Genomic DNA, 16,835 nt, shown 5'->3' on the forward strand with positions numbered 1-16,835 from the left:
GTACTTTCACTTTTTATTTGTCATTCTTGAAAGTGCTTCAAGGTTTTCCACAAGCATGACAATAACATGGTACATCTGTGAATTTCATACTTAACTTGTTTTAATACTAAGCTCACACTTCTAAATATTCTAAATAGAAACCATAAATTGTGAAGAATAAGAGTTGTGTGTGGAATTGTATTTTTGTAGGCACTTTCCATTCAAATATCAAACCAGAAAAAAAACTGCACAATCTGGAAAAAATAAATCACAATTGCTTTTCATTTAGTTTCTACATCAAAGAATCACCACTACATTTTCAAGAAAGTCATACTTCCAGTTCATGGCATTCACAGGCAAGCAAGTGGAGAAAGAAAGACTGGGAATGGGGTAGGATAGGATGGGATGGAGATGGAATGGGACTGTTGGGCTTCAGGTGATGGGCATCAAAAGAGGGAGGGGCCTTTCGAATAGCCTCTGGACGAGGAGCCAGCTTGGCTGTCCTCGAAATAGCTCTGCTCGATGCGGCGGCAGAAGGCCAGCAGGTTGCTGTAGCTCTTGATCTTCTCGCCCAGCTCGTCGCTGGTGAGTCGTGTGGTCAGGATGGTGAAGAGGTGGCCGAACACCAGCGCATCCAGCTCAGTGGGTCTGAGGACAAAGGGAATCTTTTATAACCCATAAAAAAGTTTGAGCATGATTCTTGACACAAACATACTTTTTTTTTTAAAGGAGATCAGATTCACCAATCCAATTTCATATTTGTATTTTTAAGATACGAAAAGTATAGAGGGGGATAAATGGTATATAAGCGCAGAGTGGCTGAGACAGGGCTTAAGTCCCGTAGTCATGGCCTAGTTCCAATATTTGTGGCTTGTATGGCTCAGTTTGTAGGCTAGTTTTCTGGGACCACACATACGTAAAATGTGTGCGCACATGACTAAGTCGCTTTGGATAAAAGTGTCTGCTAAATGGCATATTATTACAGTGCCTTCAGAAAGTACTGTATTCACACCCCTAGATTTTTTCCACATTTTCGGTTATCGCTCAAATTTAAAATAGATTGAGTTTCTGTTACGGGCCTACACACAATTATTGAAGAAGTATGGCTGTACGCCCAGCCTCTGGGAACGAGCTTGACAGCATAGGCTAACATCTTCATTAACTTGGAGAAGAAGCGTGGAAACAGTTACTATTACAACTATGTGGAAACACTGGCCTGAGAGGTGAGAAATCCAGCCACACTTTGCTTTTGTTAAACTAAGCCACTAACAAATCCTAATATCATTTTTGGACCTAAACCCCATGTAAGTCAATCTCCCCTGTTTAGCATGTTTTGCTCAATTAATTTGTTTAATTCTTTGGGCGCAAAACATGCTAAACATGGGGACATCGATTTACATGGAGGTTTTTACAGAAAATGCTAACATTAACAATAATTGGCACTGACTAGTTAAACAAAACCAAAGTGTGGTAGAATTCTGTTTCTCAAAATTAATGAAATGAAAAGCTGAAATGTCACGTCAAGGATTCAACCCCTTTTTTATGACAAGCCTAATAAAATCAACTGTATAAAAAAAATCCACAAACATGCATCCTGAAATCCAACAGGAAAATGGCGTTCAGTCTGCTTTACAAGGGACACTGGGAGATTTATAAACTTTTCAGGAAGACAATAACGTAAAACACAAGTCCAAATATACACTGGAGTTGCTTAACCGAGAATGTTCTTGAGTGGTGTAGTTACAGTTTTGACTTAAACGATTGTCTAGCAATGATCAACAGCCAATTCGACAGAGCTTGATGAATTTTGAAAATAATCAAATGGGCAGGTATTATACAATCCAAGTGTGCAAAGCTCTTAGACTAACCCAGAAGGGCTCACAGCTCTAACACGTATTCACTCAAGGTTGTGAATACTTATGCAAATTAGATATTTCTGCATTTCATATTAAATCAAAATCATGTTTACTGTCATTACGGAGTAGTGTGTGTAGATCGATTAGGAAAAAAAGTAATCAATTTTGAATTCAGCCTGTAACAAAATATGGAATAAGTCAAGGGGTATGAATACTTTGGCAGCTCTAGATCCAAATCATACAGCAAATAAGGCTGTCATTTGTCACCATGTCCATGTGTGGGAGACATTACCATTTAAAAAGGCAACATGCCATACCATTGATGGATTCACAAAGACCTTACATATTTATTCTATGCACAACAACGTATTATGTTGACTACTCTCTTTCTCTGCTCTAGCCAAGGTCAGCACAGGCCGTCAGTCGATTATACAACATCACACTCAGGCAGCTTTGTAATGGCGTTTAAGATTTCACCCATACTGGCAATCTTAATTTTTATTACAGCAAGTTATTGTCCTCTCTTGTAGCATATGACAAGGCCAGGATGTCATTACTAGATTAATTAGAGGTCCCTCCCCCCGCAGGTTCAGGGGGGAGAAAGCTCAGACAATGGGAGAAAGGGGAGCGCTGGGTTCACAGATTCAGCAGTGTTATCCTTCAGCACTATGTGTAAACTAACCCAGTGAAAACAAATGGTAGTCAAAGCCCTGGCTATCTAAGAGGTACTGTATAGGCCCAAGTCTGACCCAAAACAGCATTAGTCTGCATCCCAATTTGCCACACTTCTCCCAAAGTTCCTGTCATGGATTTAAAAGCATTGGATTTATAAAGGGTGTGCAAGTACAAGGCTCCCCCTGACCTCTTTTTTTCTTTTAGAGTAGCAGGAAAACAACCTGTTTTGAGACCTTAAGATCAGCACTTTAATGCAACTAATGTAATATAATAGGATTCATTGAATACATTGAAAGGACTGATAAAGTAAAAGGACAAAAATGTTAGCACAACAGGCAAATACAATGTAATAATAGGTCTAACATGGTATAGACCAGGGGTGTCAAACACATTTTTTCCAAGGGGCCCGCATTCGGTCTTCAACGGGGTCCGGAAGGCAGCACTGGATTTATTTATTTCTACGCTGTAAAAATTGGCTAAATAGTCTCCATTGTTTTTGGAATTTAATGCTCCCTGACTGTGTAACTTTCATTTAGGTGATTTTTAGCGAGCTGGTCACAGTCCAAAAAAACTTTGTGTCCATTATCATTTCTACAGCTTTCATCTGGTTTAGTCATTTTAGTCGTGGGCCGGATCCTTGTGTTTGACACCCCGGGTATAGACCATTTGTGGCCTCCAGCGGGTAATGCCGCCACTTGCAGCACATTCATTATGGCGTTACAGTGAGTATGAATCCCACTGCTCCTTTGTATGTCTCCAATTCAATGTACCACTTCTCTCATTCATTTTCTTTTCAAGGGCCGGCAGATAGCATAGCGGTTAGGAGTGTTGGGACAGTAACCAAAAGGTTGCTGGTTCAAATCTCTGAGCCAATCAGGTGAAAAATCTGATATGCCCTTGAGCAAGGCACTTAACCCAAAATGCTCCATGGTCCCCCTCAATAATGGCAGATCCCTGGCCATTATTCCACTCTCCGATGGCGTCTCAAGAGTGGGATATGCAAAAAAATGCATTTAATTTACACGTGTGAAATAGGACAGATGTAAGCATCAACCAATATATTGTTATTTGTCTATCAGAATAAATAAAAAAGTATGCAAAGACAATTGTAGAAACCTACTGCTTATTGAAGAAGTATGGCTGTGTGCCCAGCCTCTGGGAAAGAGCTTGACAGCATTGGCTAACATCTTCATAAACCTGGAGAAGCGTGGAAACAGTTACAATATAACAATAATATTACAACTATGTGGAAACATTGCATGAGATGAGAAATCCAGCCACACTTTGGTTTTGTTAAACTAGACACTGACAGCAAATGCTAATATTAGCATTTCGGACCAAAACCCCATGCAAGTCAATCTCCCCTTTTTGGCAAGTTTTAAATGTCATGCCTAATGGATTGTGTTGCTCAATTCATTGGTTTACAATTCTTTCGAGAAGATTTTGGCATGACATTTAAAAAACATGCTAAACGTGGGACATTGATATATATATATATACACACAAGGTTTTGAACAGAGAATGCTGACGTTAGCATTAATTGGCAGTGACTAGGTTAAACAAAACCCAAGTGTGGATTGCAGTAATTCTTTGTCTATAGACTGCTTTCAAGGAAACAAATAATACATCTGTAAAATAGCTGAACTGATTGTAGTTCAGGTAATATGGTGTTCTTTTTCAGCTGAGGTTGGCATCTCAGGGCGCTCATCTCTGGCGGACAGACTGTTACAAATTGTATCCTAAGGTCTGTCAAAAGACTGTGGGATGCAACACGAACAAGCAACAGTTTCGTCACTGATTATTTGAACCAATCGCAATTTAGCGGTTGAGTGTTTCTTTTGAAGTTCGCTATACTCGAGTTCAGTGGGTTGAGTCACTGACGGAGATCTTTCTGTCAGGTTTTGCGCCCCCTTCGGCTTCGTAAGGTGGGGGAAATCATCATGGACTATACTCAGCCTTGTCTTAAGGTAGTAAGTCCCCCACCCAGTCTCAGTCGCTGGTATAATATCGCACACTCACATTTAATCCTGAGGTGCTGCACCCTCTGCAACAAGTGATTATTATTTGACCCTGCTGGTCATTTATGAACATTTGAACATCTTGAAGAACAATCTGGCCTTAATGGCCATGTACTCTTATAATCTCCACCCGGCACAGCCAGAAGAGGACTGCAGAGCCCGGTTCCTCTCTAGGTTAGTTCCTAGGTTCCTGTCTTTCTCTGGAGTTTTTCCTTGCCACCATGCTTCTACATCTGCATTGTTTTCTCTTTGGGTTTTAAGGCTGGGACTCAATATAAGCACTTTGACATCTGCTGATGTAAAAAAAGGGCTTTGTAAATAAATATGATTGAGGGAAAACTTGGCCCATAGACTTCCACTTCTTGTTCTAATATCTGTTCTCGTACATCTCCCCCCAAAACCTTATGGAGTATCTGACGAAATTACACAAGATTTTAGTTCTGGGCTTCCGAGAACACAGGGCACTAACCTGCTCCAGGCTCTTCCCTGCCCAGCCAATGGCATTCATCTTACGACGGACCTCCCATTGCTTCTGATAGGCCAGGATTTGGTTGAGGGGCCAGGAGTATGGGCTGCTGTATCTCGGCCTGGAGATCTACAGACATGAGGCTGAGGTGAGATTAAAAAAGTTTCCACATTTTGAACATTGTCTGGCTTAAGTTGGGTGGTTCTTGTAAACAAAAGACAAACACTAAAATATACTTTAAACGCAATCTCGCCACTGCCAAAGATAAATATTTTAATAGCTTTATAGATAGACCCAGGTTAAAATATTATTGTATTTCCTGATTGGTGGAGTGCTGCAGAGATGATTTTCCCATCTCCACAGAGGAGAACTGTGTCAGATTGACCATCAGGTTCTTGCCAAGGCCTTTCTCCCCCGATTGCTCAATTTGGCCTGGTGGCCAGCCCTAGGAAGAGTCTTGGTGCTTCCAAACTTCTTCCATTTAAGAATGATGGAAGCCACTGTGTTCTTGGGGACCTTCAACGCTGCAGAGATTTTTTGGTACCCTTCCCCAGATCTGTGCATCGACACAATCCTTTCTCTGAGCTCTACAGACAATTCCTTTGCTCTCATGGCTTAGTGCATGGTCAACTGTGGGACCTTATCTAGACAGGTGTGTGCCTTTCCAAATCATGTCCAATCAATTGAATTTACCACAGGTGGACCCCAATCAAGTTGTCGAAACATCAAGGATGATCAATGGAAACAGGATGCAACTGAGTTCAATTTTGAGTCTCATAGTAAAGGGTCTGCATACTTATGCAAATAAGATTAGATTTGTTATAAATTTGCAAACATTTTTTTAAAAACCTGTTCGCTTTGTCATGATGGGGTATTGTGTGTAGAGATAAGAGGACATGCAGCTTCTCTTCGGTCATATGTTTCCCTAGAAGGCTAAATAAAACCTTGCTCACCAAAATGTCATAAATCTATAGAATGAGTGGCTCAATCTAGGTGACATCAATAAAGTTCTGTCATCTCGGCTTCTTCTGCGGAGCAAAGACGTTTAGGGGCCAGTTGTAAGGAAATGAAGAAAAAAAAAGCGCTGTGAAAACAACCCAACATGTTTCTGATAAGATTTCAGTTGGATACATGCTTATTTTGTGGTTGAAATAATATCAGGTTTTATGATGCCGATAAAGATAGCATCTCTAGAGTCGGTACCTAACAGTGCATTTGCATAAGATGCTGAAAAAAATAAAATGTATTTCTCCACTCCTGTTCCCGAGCCAATTTTAACTACAGTTGGTGTAACATTTTACTGCAAGAAATGCTTAATTCTGCTGGAGTTAATATAAGGCTGTGTGAGAGGTTAAAGACCTACAGTCAGTGTTCAGATTTCAGTTTCCATTTAAAACATCTGAACAGTAGGCTACAGTTCTCTTGATGTGCCATAGGCTTATTTGATGTCCCCCTCTTGTGACCGTGTAATTTGTATAGCACCCCAATTATCACACATAAGATAGCTGGCACTGCCATCATCCTCTTACCACTTCAACAAATATTTCCTAAACTTTACTTTACTGGCCCTTACCTCTATTTTCAACTCTCCATTTTGCAGCTTTTCTCTTATTGAATTAAACTCCGATATTCCTTTTTGCCTTCCGTTGACCGTAAACCTAATTTGCCAATTAGTGTGTAGGCTATTTGGTGTACGTACAGTTAGGCCCTAAAGCTTACGCCCCAGATAGCTAAAATGATGAAAGAAAAACCTCAATGTAGCCTACAGATATAACATTTAGATAGGACATTTTACTTTCAAAGCGCACTTAGCCCTCCAGTCAGCCCTGACAAAATAGCCTATGCTATTTCACCCATTTCAATGAGCTATTATAGGTGCGCACCTAACAGAGGTTCCACAATACCTTTTCACAGATTAATGCAAAAACACTCACCATGAATAAAAAATAAAAAACAGAATCAGTTCTATCATGGCGAACATCAAGACTTCTCTTTCACTGTTGCTGTTAGTGTTCTCTGATAGGTTTCAGCTAACCTAAAAACAACTGAACACTGTCTGCCTCTGTATTTGTCAGTTTGATTAGTCAAGGAATGAAAGAGAAACTTATGACATAGACTAATGAAAACATTTAAAATGCCCATCCCTAACATTGAAGATGAATGAATGTCAACCGGGGGAGAACGTTTCTAAACAATTGTCGTAAATTAACACAAAAGTCACAGCTGAGGGCGGCAATAAAAGGGCTATGCAGAGGGCAATGAGTGGAACTCAGCAGTGTGTGTGAGGGCCTACTAAATGGAAGCCGAGTAAAAAGCATGGCTCATTTATGAGAGGGGGGCCGAGGCTGCAGCCTAATGAAGATGAATGCCCAGGGAGAGCACTCACCTCAGTCGCCGTGGTATCATCACACCACTGGATATACAACTGCATAGAGGAAAGAGGGATACAAAGGATGGATACAAAGGATGAACACAAAACATAGAGGGGAAGGAAGGAGGGAAAGATATAAGACAAGAGGCATGAAGAGAAGAAAATACGAGAGAAGGGGGGGGGGGGTATACAGGAGTATTTGAGATGGGCAACATTTGAAAATAAACAAAGGGAGGAAAAGTAGTGGCGAGCAGTGAAGGATAAAGGATCTAGGGGGAAGAACATTTCTCACAGAGTACATGGTGTCATTGCTTGATTTTACTGAACATTACTTAAGGAGCAAAGGATTTCAATGAATACTAAAATCACATGTAGATAATCAAACATACACAAATCATGAAACAAGCTCATATCAAGGATATGCTCATGACATTTCAAACAACTTCTTGTTGTAACCACACGAGTCCCTTGCCAAGCACTTCCTTTCTCTGACAGGAATATAGAGGGCTTCATCAGCATAAATACCCACACATTCAGTATGTAATGGAGTTTTCCTTCCTGTTGAGGAGTTTCTCTACTGTACCTCAGCGGTGAGCAGCATGTTGTTGACCAGCTCCATGTAAGCTTTCATTTCAGCCCTCTGAACGTCATCCAGACCATCACTGAGAGAGTGACCCTAGAGAGCGAGAGATAAGCAGTGATGAGTGTGTGAGACATACGTGTGTGTGTGTGTGTGTGTGTGTGTGTGTGTGTGTGTGCACATACGAGGGTGTAGCATAGCAGGATGCTTCGATAAGCAAGCAGTCATAACAGTAAAGCTTTCAGAAATTCAGAAATCACACCCCTTGACTTATTCCACATTTTGTTGTTACAGCCTGAATTCAAAATGGATCAAATCATTTCTCACCCATCTACACACAATAAACCCCATAGTGACAAGTGAAAAGATGTTTAGAAATTTTAGCAAATTTACAAAAAATTAAATACGTCATTATCTCATTTACATAGGTATTCACACCCATACATGTTAGAATCACCACAAATGGGTTGAATACTTGACTCAAGACGTTTTATTACACATTTTTTTTTATTAATAAAAAAATGTCTAACGCCAAAGTGGATTTGTTTTTATAGGGTATTGTGTCTAGGCCAGCGACAAAATGTAAATGTAATCAGGCTGCAACACAACAAAATGCATGTATGTGAGAGAGTAGTAGGGAGTGATTGATGACTGATCTTAAAAAAGGACAGGGGTCCTGCTTCTCATTCATAAGGCTCACTTACCTTTGCCTTGGTAAACTGGACTATGGGCCCCAGCTCAGACACGACCTGATTTCCCACATGGACAAAGGGGACTTTACCTGAAGGGAGAGGAATAAACCGTATAAAAGTTCATTTCTAGTGACAAAGGGAAAGAAGAGAGATTATAGAATGCATATTTTAAACTCTCCTCTGTAAATAAGAATCTGGTCTCCAATGTCGTTACTCAAAACTGCCCAGCAGGCTGCACTGAGTACAGAGCTAATCAAATTCATAACATTTAGTAAAGTGTTTGAGTGGGTTTGACTGGGCAGAAATCAATGATGAAGCTCGAGTCTCTCATGTGTTGGTTTTGAGTGTTGAGCTTACCTTGAATCCCTTACAAGAAAACATTACACGGAAATTGTGGTAATATTGAATTACATTTGCAAATCACATCCTAAGTCAAACACCAGGCTACATTACACTGTATTGGATTCTCCAAATCCCAGGTAGGCTATGGTGTTATGTTCATCCATTTTGAGCCAACAATTCCTATGAATTGTATGGAAATTAATTTTGTCCTTTAATTGAATCTGACAGTTTTTTTGCATCATTCTCTGCAAGATGGTGAGTTATGAGAGGAGGCTGGAAAAGGAAACTAAGGATTCACACTCCCATAAAATAAATGTAATCTCCAACTGGCATAATTCAATGTAAATGCAGTGATTAAAAACATTGAGGTTCTTCAGTTAAAAACAGTCTAAAATGTATGATTCCTAAATTCATTAGAAGTTCACCAGTATTTTTCAGATGCTAAATTCAGTAATTGAGAGAATAATTTATAGCATGATTCGAATTTATCTGAGAGCAGCAACCCTAGTCATGGTTTTACAGTCATCCTTTATCGGTCTACCAGCTGCAATGTAACGTGTGATGCTCTGACAAAAGGCCTGTCCACATCCAGGGGATAAAGATTTACACATACCCAACATGCGGACCACACCGCTCGCATTATGTGCACGAGTGTTTCAAAATAAACTTACACATACATATATTTCAATCATTGTGTCAATGAGCGTCTGCGTAGCCAGGCACTAAAATAGAACTTGGTTCTATTTGTCGCGCTTGATGCGCTGCAAATCCTACCTCTCCCATCTCCTCATTGGTTTTTAGGAGCATATGCCCACGTGGGTAATTGAAAGATGAATTGAGATCCACATTCCAGTTGGTGGTGGTAATGGACCTTAAAGTTGGTTGCCAACCGCCATTTAAAGTCCAAAGAAGTAGCCGGAAGGAGGCGAAATGACTAGAAACAAACTCGGTTTACCCTTTTATCTGTGGATTAATTGTCAGAGTGCGTTTCAGGTAAAATAACAACCCACTGCTTATAATCTCAGCTAGCTAAATTGCCATGAATGTTTAATGCCTTTCGACCCGTCCCCAAATTAATATAGTTGGTTCAGAGTTTGTTTTGATATTTCAAAATTTGGGTCCTGATCACGTCTGGTGTGGATGGACAAAAATCCACATGCGCACGATGGTATACACGCACGCCCGGTCTAGTCAGCATGTAACAGGAAAGGTTCTCTTGGCCATGTACACATATGGGACGTATAAACAGCTGGTCAAGTTATACAAAAGCACAAGCATAGACCTGAGGGAGGGAGGGCATACACACTTTTTCAATAGCATGGGGAACTCACCAGATGGGGACATGTACTCTGCATTTGACCGACAGGACACATGAACAGGCAGATTGCACATCCTCAGATAAGCCTGCGACAAAAAACAGCATTTCATATGAACTACACCAACAACACAGCTAGTTAACAATCCAAATGCAGTAATCAGTAGATCAAATAGCAACACATATGAACAGAAATCAAACAGAATATGCTTAGTATTCATGACTGTGGTTGTTTTCTTAATTCAAATGACATTCAAGGTAAATCAATATTTCAAGAACAAAATAGAATAATTTGGTTTATTCAATTAATTCAGGGGAGACTAATTAATTCAGAAGGTTGTGTTCTAGCATGGACACAGCACCACTATCATTATTTTGTCAAGCACACCGACATTGGTTCCCAGAACAATTATAGCACTGTTGTGCAGAAGAAAAACAATATGACTCCACTGCTTTAGACTACCCGAGCAGCACTACCAGTCATGCTAGAACCATTCAGCCTGAACACATATAACCTAGGCTATTCACTGTACCACAAGGGCTCGACATTTCCACCTGCCCGGGGACCCCCCTTGAAACCCTCCGGGCCAGTTAATCAACCATAGTAGCACACCTGCCTGATAATATAGACCATGTTAATATGGACCTAAAATATAAAAGTTATCAATATGTTACTGGGATCATTTCTGGAGAGGAATATTACATTTTAATAGTTTCATACAAGATGGTGGATGTTTGTTTTTTTCTTCCTCCAAGCAATCAGTGTAAATATCATATTTTATTGTTGGCTATAAAATCATTTATAAACATGCACCTGTTAAACTGACCGTTAAGGCTCCATGGGTTGAGGAATTGAAAAACTGTATGGTTGAAAGAGATTGTGGGGGGAAAGGAGTCGCCAATAAGTCTGGCTGCACATCCGACTGGCTGACTTACTGCAAATTGATTAATTGTGTGACAAAAACTCAACAGACAGAAGAAGAAACTATGAAGCCAAGATCAATGATGGAGAAAAAAGGTCTTTCTGCCCATAATTTAATTTAAAGTACAAATTCAACTCCCCCTTTAATTGAATCAGATGGCTTTACTCATCACAAAACCAATTGAGGTTGCCAATTATTTTTATGATTACTTTAATGGCAAAGTTGGCAAACTTAGGCAGGAAATGCCAATAATAAACAGTAAGACATCGTGTTCATACACAAAACAAATAATGAAAGAAAAACATAAAGTTTTAATGTTGTAAAGTTAGTGGGAGTGGTGGAAAAATTGTTAGCAATCAATAATGACAAACCTTGCACTGACAACTTTGAAGGTAAGCTACTGAGGATGGTAGCTGACTATGGCCACTCCTATCTGTCATATCTTTAATATGAGTCTAGAGGAAGGTGTTTGTCCTCAGGCCTGGAGGGAAGCCAAAGTTATTCTGTTACCCAAGAGTAGTAAAGTGGCCTTTACTGGTTCTAACAGCAGACCTATCAGCTTGCGTCCAGCTCTTAGCAAACTGTAGAAAACAATATTGTTTGACCAAATACAACGCTATTTCTCTGTAAACAAATTGACACTTTCAGCATGCTTATATTGAAGGGCACTAAACACGTACTTAACTGACACAAAAGACTGATGATTGGTTGAAAGAAATTCATAATAAAATGATTGTGGGAGCTATCCTGTTAGATCAGTGCAGCCTTTGATTATTGACCATAACCTGTTGTTGAGAACTTAAGCCATAAAACATTTCAACCTCAGCTCTGAATCCTTGATATGTCAATCCATCTAATAGAAATGAGAAGGTTTACTTTAATGCAGCTCTTTAGGTCCTCTACTCTTTTCGAATTTGACCAATGACCTGCCACTGGCATTAAAGCCTGTGTGTCCATGTATACTGATGACTCCATATACACGTGTCAGTAACCACAGCTGAAACCCTTAACAAGGAGTTGCAGTTCGTTTTGGAATGGGTGGCCAGTAATAAACTGGTCCTGAACATCTCTAAAACTGAGAGCACACTCACCGTGTGCAACAATAGTGTTAAACATGATTTTTGAATGACTACCTCATCTCTGTACCCCACAATTACAATTATCTGTAAGGTCCCTCAGTCGAGCAGTTCATTTCAAACACAGATTCAACCACACAGACCAGGGCTTATATTTGGGGAAAATCCAACAACACGTCACTGAGTACCACTTCATATTTTCAAGCATGATAGTGGCTGCATCATGTTATGGGTATGCCTTCATCGGCAAGGCCTAAGCAGTATTTTTTTAAGCTAAAAAGAAATTTAGAGCTAAGCACTGGCAAAATCCTAGATGGAAAGCAGACTGAACCAGGTTTTCAACAGACACTGGGAGACAAATTCACCTTTCCGCAGGATAATAACCTAAAGCACAAGGCTCAATAGACACTGGAGATGCTTACCAAGATGACATTGAATGTTCCTGAGTGGCCTAGTTACAGTTGACTTAAAATCAGCTTGAAAATCTATGGCAAGACTTGAAAATGGCAGTCTAGCGATGATCAACAACCAACTCGAGAGACCTTAAAGACATTTTTAAAGAACCATGTATAAATATTGTACAATCTAGGTTTGCAAAGCTCTTACAGACTTAACCAGAAAGACTCATGTATTGTCTCAAGGGGTTGAATGCATATGTTAAATCTAGTGTTTTCTTTCTCGTTATTTTTGCAGTCAAATTACATATGGATATTAGGTGAAGGTAAAGAATATCACATTTTATATGAGGGTCTCTGCATTATATTTTAGAAATAAAAGGCTACATAAAGTACTATCTAGTCATCCCATTTGTGAAAAAAATACAGTATTTTGACTAAATTCCATTTCAGTAGTCTAAAGGTTAATATTTGGGATGGGAAACAGTTAGCATTTCCCATAGGAAAACATTTCACACTTAGCCACCGTGCTAATGTAACTGTGGCTTCCATCCCTCTCCTTGCTCCATCCTGGGTTCAGTCAGAGACCCTCTGAAAACATCGACAACTGTCAGCCATAAGGCATTATTACCCGTCACTCCACAAAAGCAGTCTCAGAGCAGGTGAAGTCACTGATTGAACGCTACTTGTGTACCGCTAAACACCAACTGACAAACCAAATTATCCTCTGGAAAGAGACCACAGATATTTCTGCAAGCAAGACCTCAAGTCCTTTGGCATCAACACCGACACCTGAGAAGATGGCGCCCAGGACTATCTTCACTAACAGCGGGCACTTCGCAGCGGGCTGCTAACCAGCAAATCCACCCTGGCGCAACACTAAGTAGTAAAGAGCAAAAATGAAAGAAGATCAGGACACCACCGCAACATCTACAACAGGCTTGCCCAATAAGCAGCCGGAAGGCATAATCAAGCCCGCGGGTGATTTTATTTGTCCCCCCAAGTCTTCTGAGCAAAAAATGTATAAATAAATATTTAGTTGTATTCATTGTTGGATATAAGATTATAAAATCACCAAGAAATCAGCTCAGTGATTTAAATTCAGGAAATCTGTTTCCCAAGTATTCCCACAGATAAAGAGGCATATGTGATCATATCCCAATGTAATCTAGGTTTGAAATTATTCAATTTTTGTCAAATACTATATGTTTGGGATCTTGCAGTGTACAAATTATTAATAACTTTGTTCCAGCCCCCCGACCCTCCGCTCAGGGAAATAAATAAATTGGCCCACGGCTGAATGTAATTGGGGACACCTGATCTACAACAGCAGGGCAGTCTACAAATGTGACAACTATGGCCGAGTCTGCCACTCAAGAGTGGACTTCACACCCACCGCAGACACTGTGCTAAGACCTAACTCCCCAAGGCACATGAAATCTATTGTCACCGGAGTCTGCGACGACAAATTGTTAAGATGTTGGTTTCAGACCCCGCTGGTGACAATGGCGCCCAACTGTGGGGCAAGGCTCTTTTTGGTGAGGAGGTCAAAGGCGGGTGAATGTAGCAGACCTGAGTCCAGCTCATGGTCTTATGACGTGGGAATTTCCTGTTGGTTTAACATGTTTGTTTCTCCCCTGGAGACCCAAGTTCAGATCCTGTCCATGACACAGGCATGCACAGTTGTATACCAGATAGCTACAATAGAGCCACTAACGACAAGCAGCCATCATCTGCACAGGGGTTTCCACCCTCTAATTGTTTCTTCCATATAACAATGACATCCACAAAGTTGTTGGATTTTAATGAAAACAGGTGTCTTATGAAAGGTTTTATAAAATATGACAAACCCTATCAACACATTTGGCCATGTTTGATCAGAGGACTAGCTTTACGGGCCCTGTGTACTGTATGGTCTTTTAAGGAGGCCTAGCCTATACCACAACATTTGTGTAACGGCTAATGCCAACGAGCCAACTGTCTTAGTTTCACATCCTATTTGGCTATGGCAAAGACATAAACATTATCTTACCTGTACAGCAAGTGATGATGCACAGTCTGATAGTAGTATCTGATCCTCTGAAAAAACAAACAGGCAACAGACAGACATGCATTTGCACATTATAAAGTGACAAGATACACTGATAAATATGGCTCAAAAAGTTATTAAAAAAAAAATAAAATAATAAATAAATAAAAATAAATTCTTAAAACCTATATTCCTCTCTAATTCATTAGCATAATTTTCCTCAACATTACATCAAATAACTTTAATTGGGTATGTTTAGCAGTGCACTAATAGTCCACAACATTGTAGGGTTCAGGGCTTAAGCCTAAACTAAAAACTAAACTAAACTTAATTAATAAAGTAAATAACTTTCGCATTATCCAACACATGATTTAACATTGTAAATGCAGAAGTAGGAATTTGAACAGTTTTGTCTCGAAAGTGAGTGAATGACTTACCTCTCAGAGGCTGATACAAGGTGGCATTTTCAGGCCATGGCTCCGCAGCTGTGGGACAAAATATTCAGGAGAGCATTGGCAAAAGGTCACATTGAGGAGTTTGTCAGGTTGCAGAACAGTGACACTGTTGTGACATGATGAATTTCGAGCTTGAGCCAATCTGAGAGTCGGCATCATAAAATGTTCCTGTGAGGATGATTGAATTTCAGAGGCCGAGTATAACATTGCCTGGGGATCAGACCACCAACGTCTGGGACATTACACTGTTTGATTCTGGAAATGGTCCTCTCAGGTCCTCTACAACCTAGAATATTGAATAAAATTACATTACCGATTGTCTGCGTGGTTGGTCCTTACGTGGCAACAAATTTTAGACAATATATCCACAGTAAAGTATTATTAAATCAACTTTTCAAAGCGCTGGTAATGCACCTTAAGCATCAGCCCTACCGAGCTAAAGAACCAGCTGACACCTGTTTGATTTTAAACATACTTTATAATAATAAATCTATGCAGTAAAAAATACAAAATACAAATTCAGCAACTAGTTGCTTGTATGCACCAGTCCAATAATGTCAACTTCACTTTCACGCACATCTCATCTGTGGCAGCTGTGATCAGCCAGCTGCATCCCCTTCCAGCGATTAGCTGGGGGCAGCAGGTAGTCTAGTGGTTAGAGCTTTGGGCCAGTAACCAATTGCTGGATCGAATCCCGAACTGACAAGGTAATAATCTGTCGTTCTGCCCCTGAACAAGGAAGTTAACCCACTGTTCCCCGGTGGGCCGCCATTGTAAATAAGAATTTGTTCTTGACCGACTTGCCTAGTTAAATAAAAGGTTACGTTTTAAAAACACCTGCTTCTCTACATCCCACTTTTCCTGTGCATCCATCAGTTTTTAAAATATAATTTAGCCGTAATGGCGAGCTGGGATGCAGACCCTGGTAAGTCTTCGGGTTGTTACATTTGGAGCAGCGCACAGAGCGAGCAAAGTTGATACATTATATAATTTAATCGCCTGGCTAGCTAGCTAGCTAGCTAGCTACCAGTGTTGCCCCCGCCTCCCAGTTAGCACAGTGTCCTTCGCTCCCGCCTGCTGAACATCTGCCCTTGTCGTCATTAATGGTACTGCGGGAAATCAGTGCCCGACATGAGGGCAAAGCTAGATAGCTACCGGTGTCGCCACCGTCTCCTGCCTACCGGAATCTGAGCCAACACCTGCAATCATGTCTTTCACTGAAGTCTGCCCTCGTAGTCGTCAACAGAACTGTCGGGAAAGCAGTGCCCAACAGGCGCTAGCTCCATATCCCGCCTGCTATGCATCGGAGTCCTAGCGAGTGTAGTCGATGTGAAATGGCTAGCTAGTTAGCGGTGGTGCGCGCTAGTGGCGTTTCAATCGGTGACGTCACTTGCCCAGAGACCTTGAAGTAGTGGTTCCCCTTGCTCTGCAAGGGCCGCTGCTTTTGTGGAGCGATGGGTAACGATGCTTCGAGGGTGACTGTTGATGTGTGCAGAGCGTCCCTGGTTCGCGCCCGGGTCGAGGGGACGGACTAAAGTCTTTACTGTTACACTAGCACCCAGTGTTCTTCGCTAATACCTTCCATCGCCGTCGTTAAAAGCAGTGCCCGACAGGCGGGGGCAAAAGACACTTTCTACCAGTGTTCTCGTTCTACTTCTTCTGT

The 16,835-nt window shown here is 40.7% G+C and overlaps 1 protein-coding gene across 1 annotated transcript in view; it reads right to left on the reverse strand.

The window, feature by feature from the left end:
* mtx2 (metaxin 2) overlaps positions 1-16,835 on the reverse strand; it is an 18,986-nt gene continuing 2,151 nt past the window's right edge. Inside the window, exons 2-10 of the mRNA XM_035754898.2 lie at positions 15,155-15,202; positions 14,721-14,767; positions 10,311-10,383; positions 8,650-8,726; positions 7,949-8,041; positions 7,381-7,419; positions 4,998-5,123; positions 3,631-3,707; positions 1-627 (exon numbers count right to left, since the gene is read on the reverse strand). Coding sequence (XP_035610791.1) covers positions 426-627; positions 3,631-3,707; positions 4,998-5,123; positions 7,381-7,419; positions 7,949-8,041; positions 8,650-8,726; positions 10,311-10,383; positions 14,721-14,767; positions 15,155-15,202 — 782 coding nt within the window. The 3' untranslated portion in view covers positions 1-425. The remainder of the gene's footprint in view (positions 628-3,630; positions 3,708-4,997; positions 5,124-7,380; positions 7,420-7,948; positions 8,042-8,649; positions 8,727-10,310; positions 10,384-14,720; positions 14,768-15,154; positions 15,203-16,835) is intronic.

Source organism: Oncorhynchus keta, chromosome 37 (assembly GCF_023373465.1).
Source record: "Oncorhynchus keta strain PuntledgeMale-10-30-2019 chromosome 37, Oket_V2, whole genome shotgun sequence".
Lineage (NCBI taxonomy): Eukaryota > Metazoa > Chordata > Actinopteri > Salmoniformes > Salmonidae > Oncorhynchus > Oncorhynchus keta.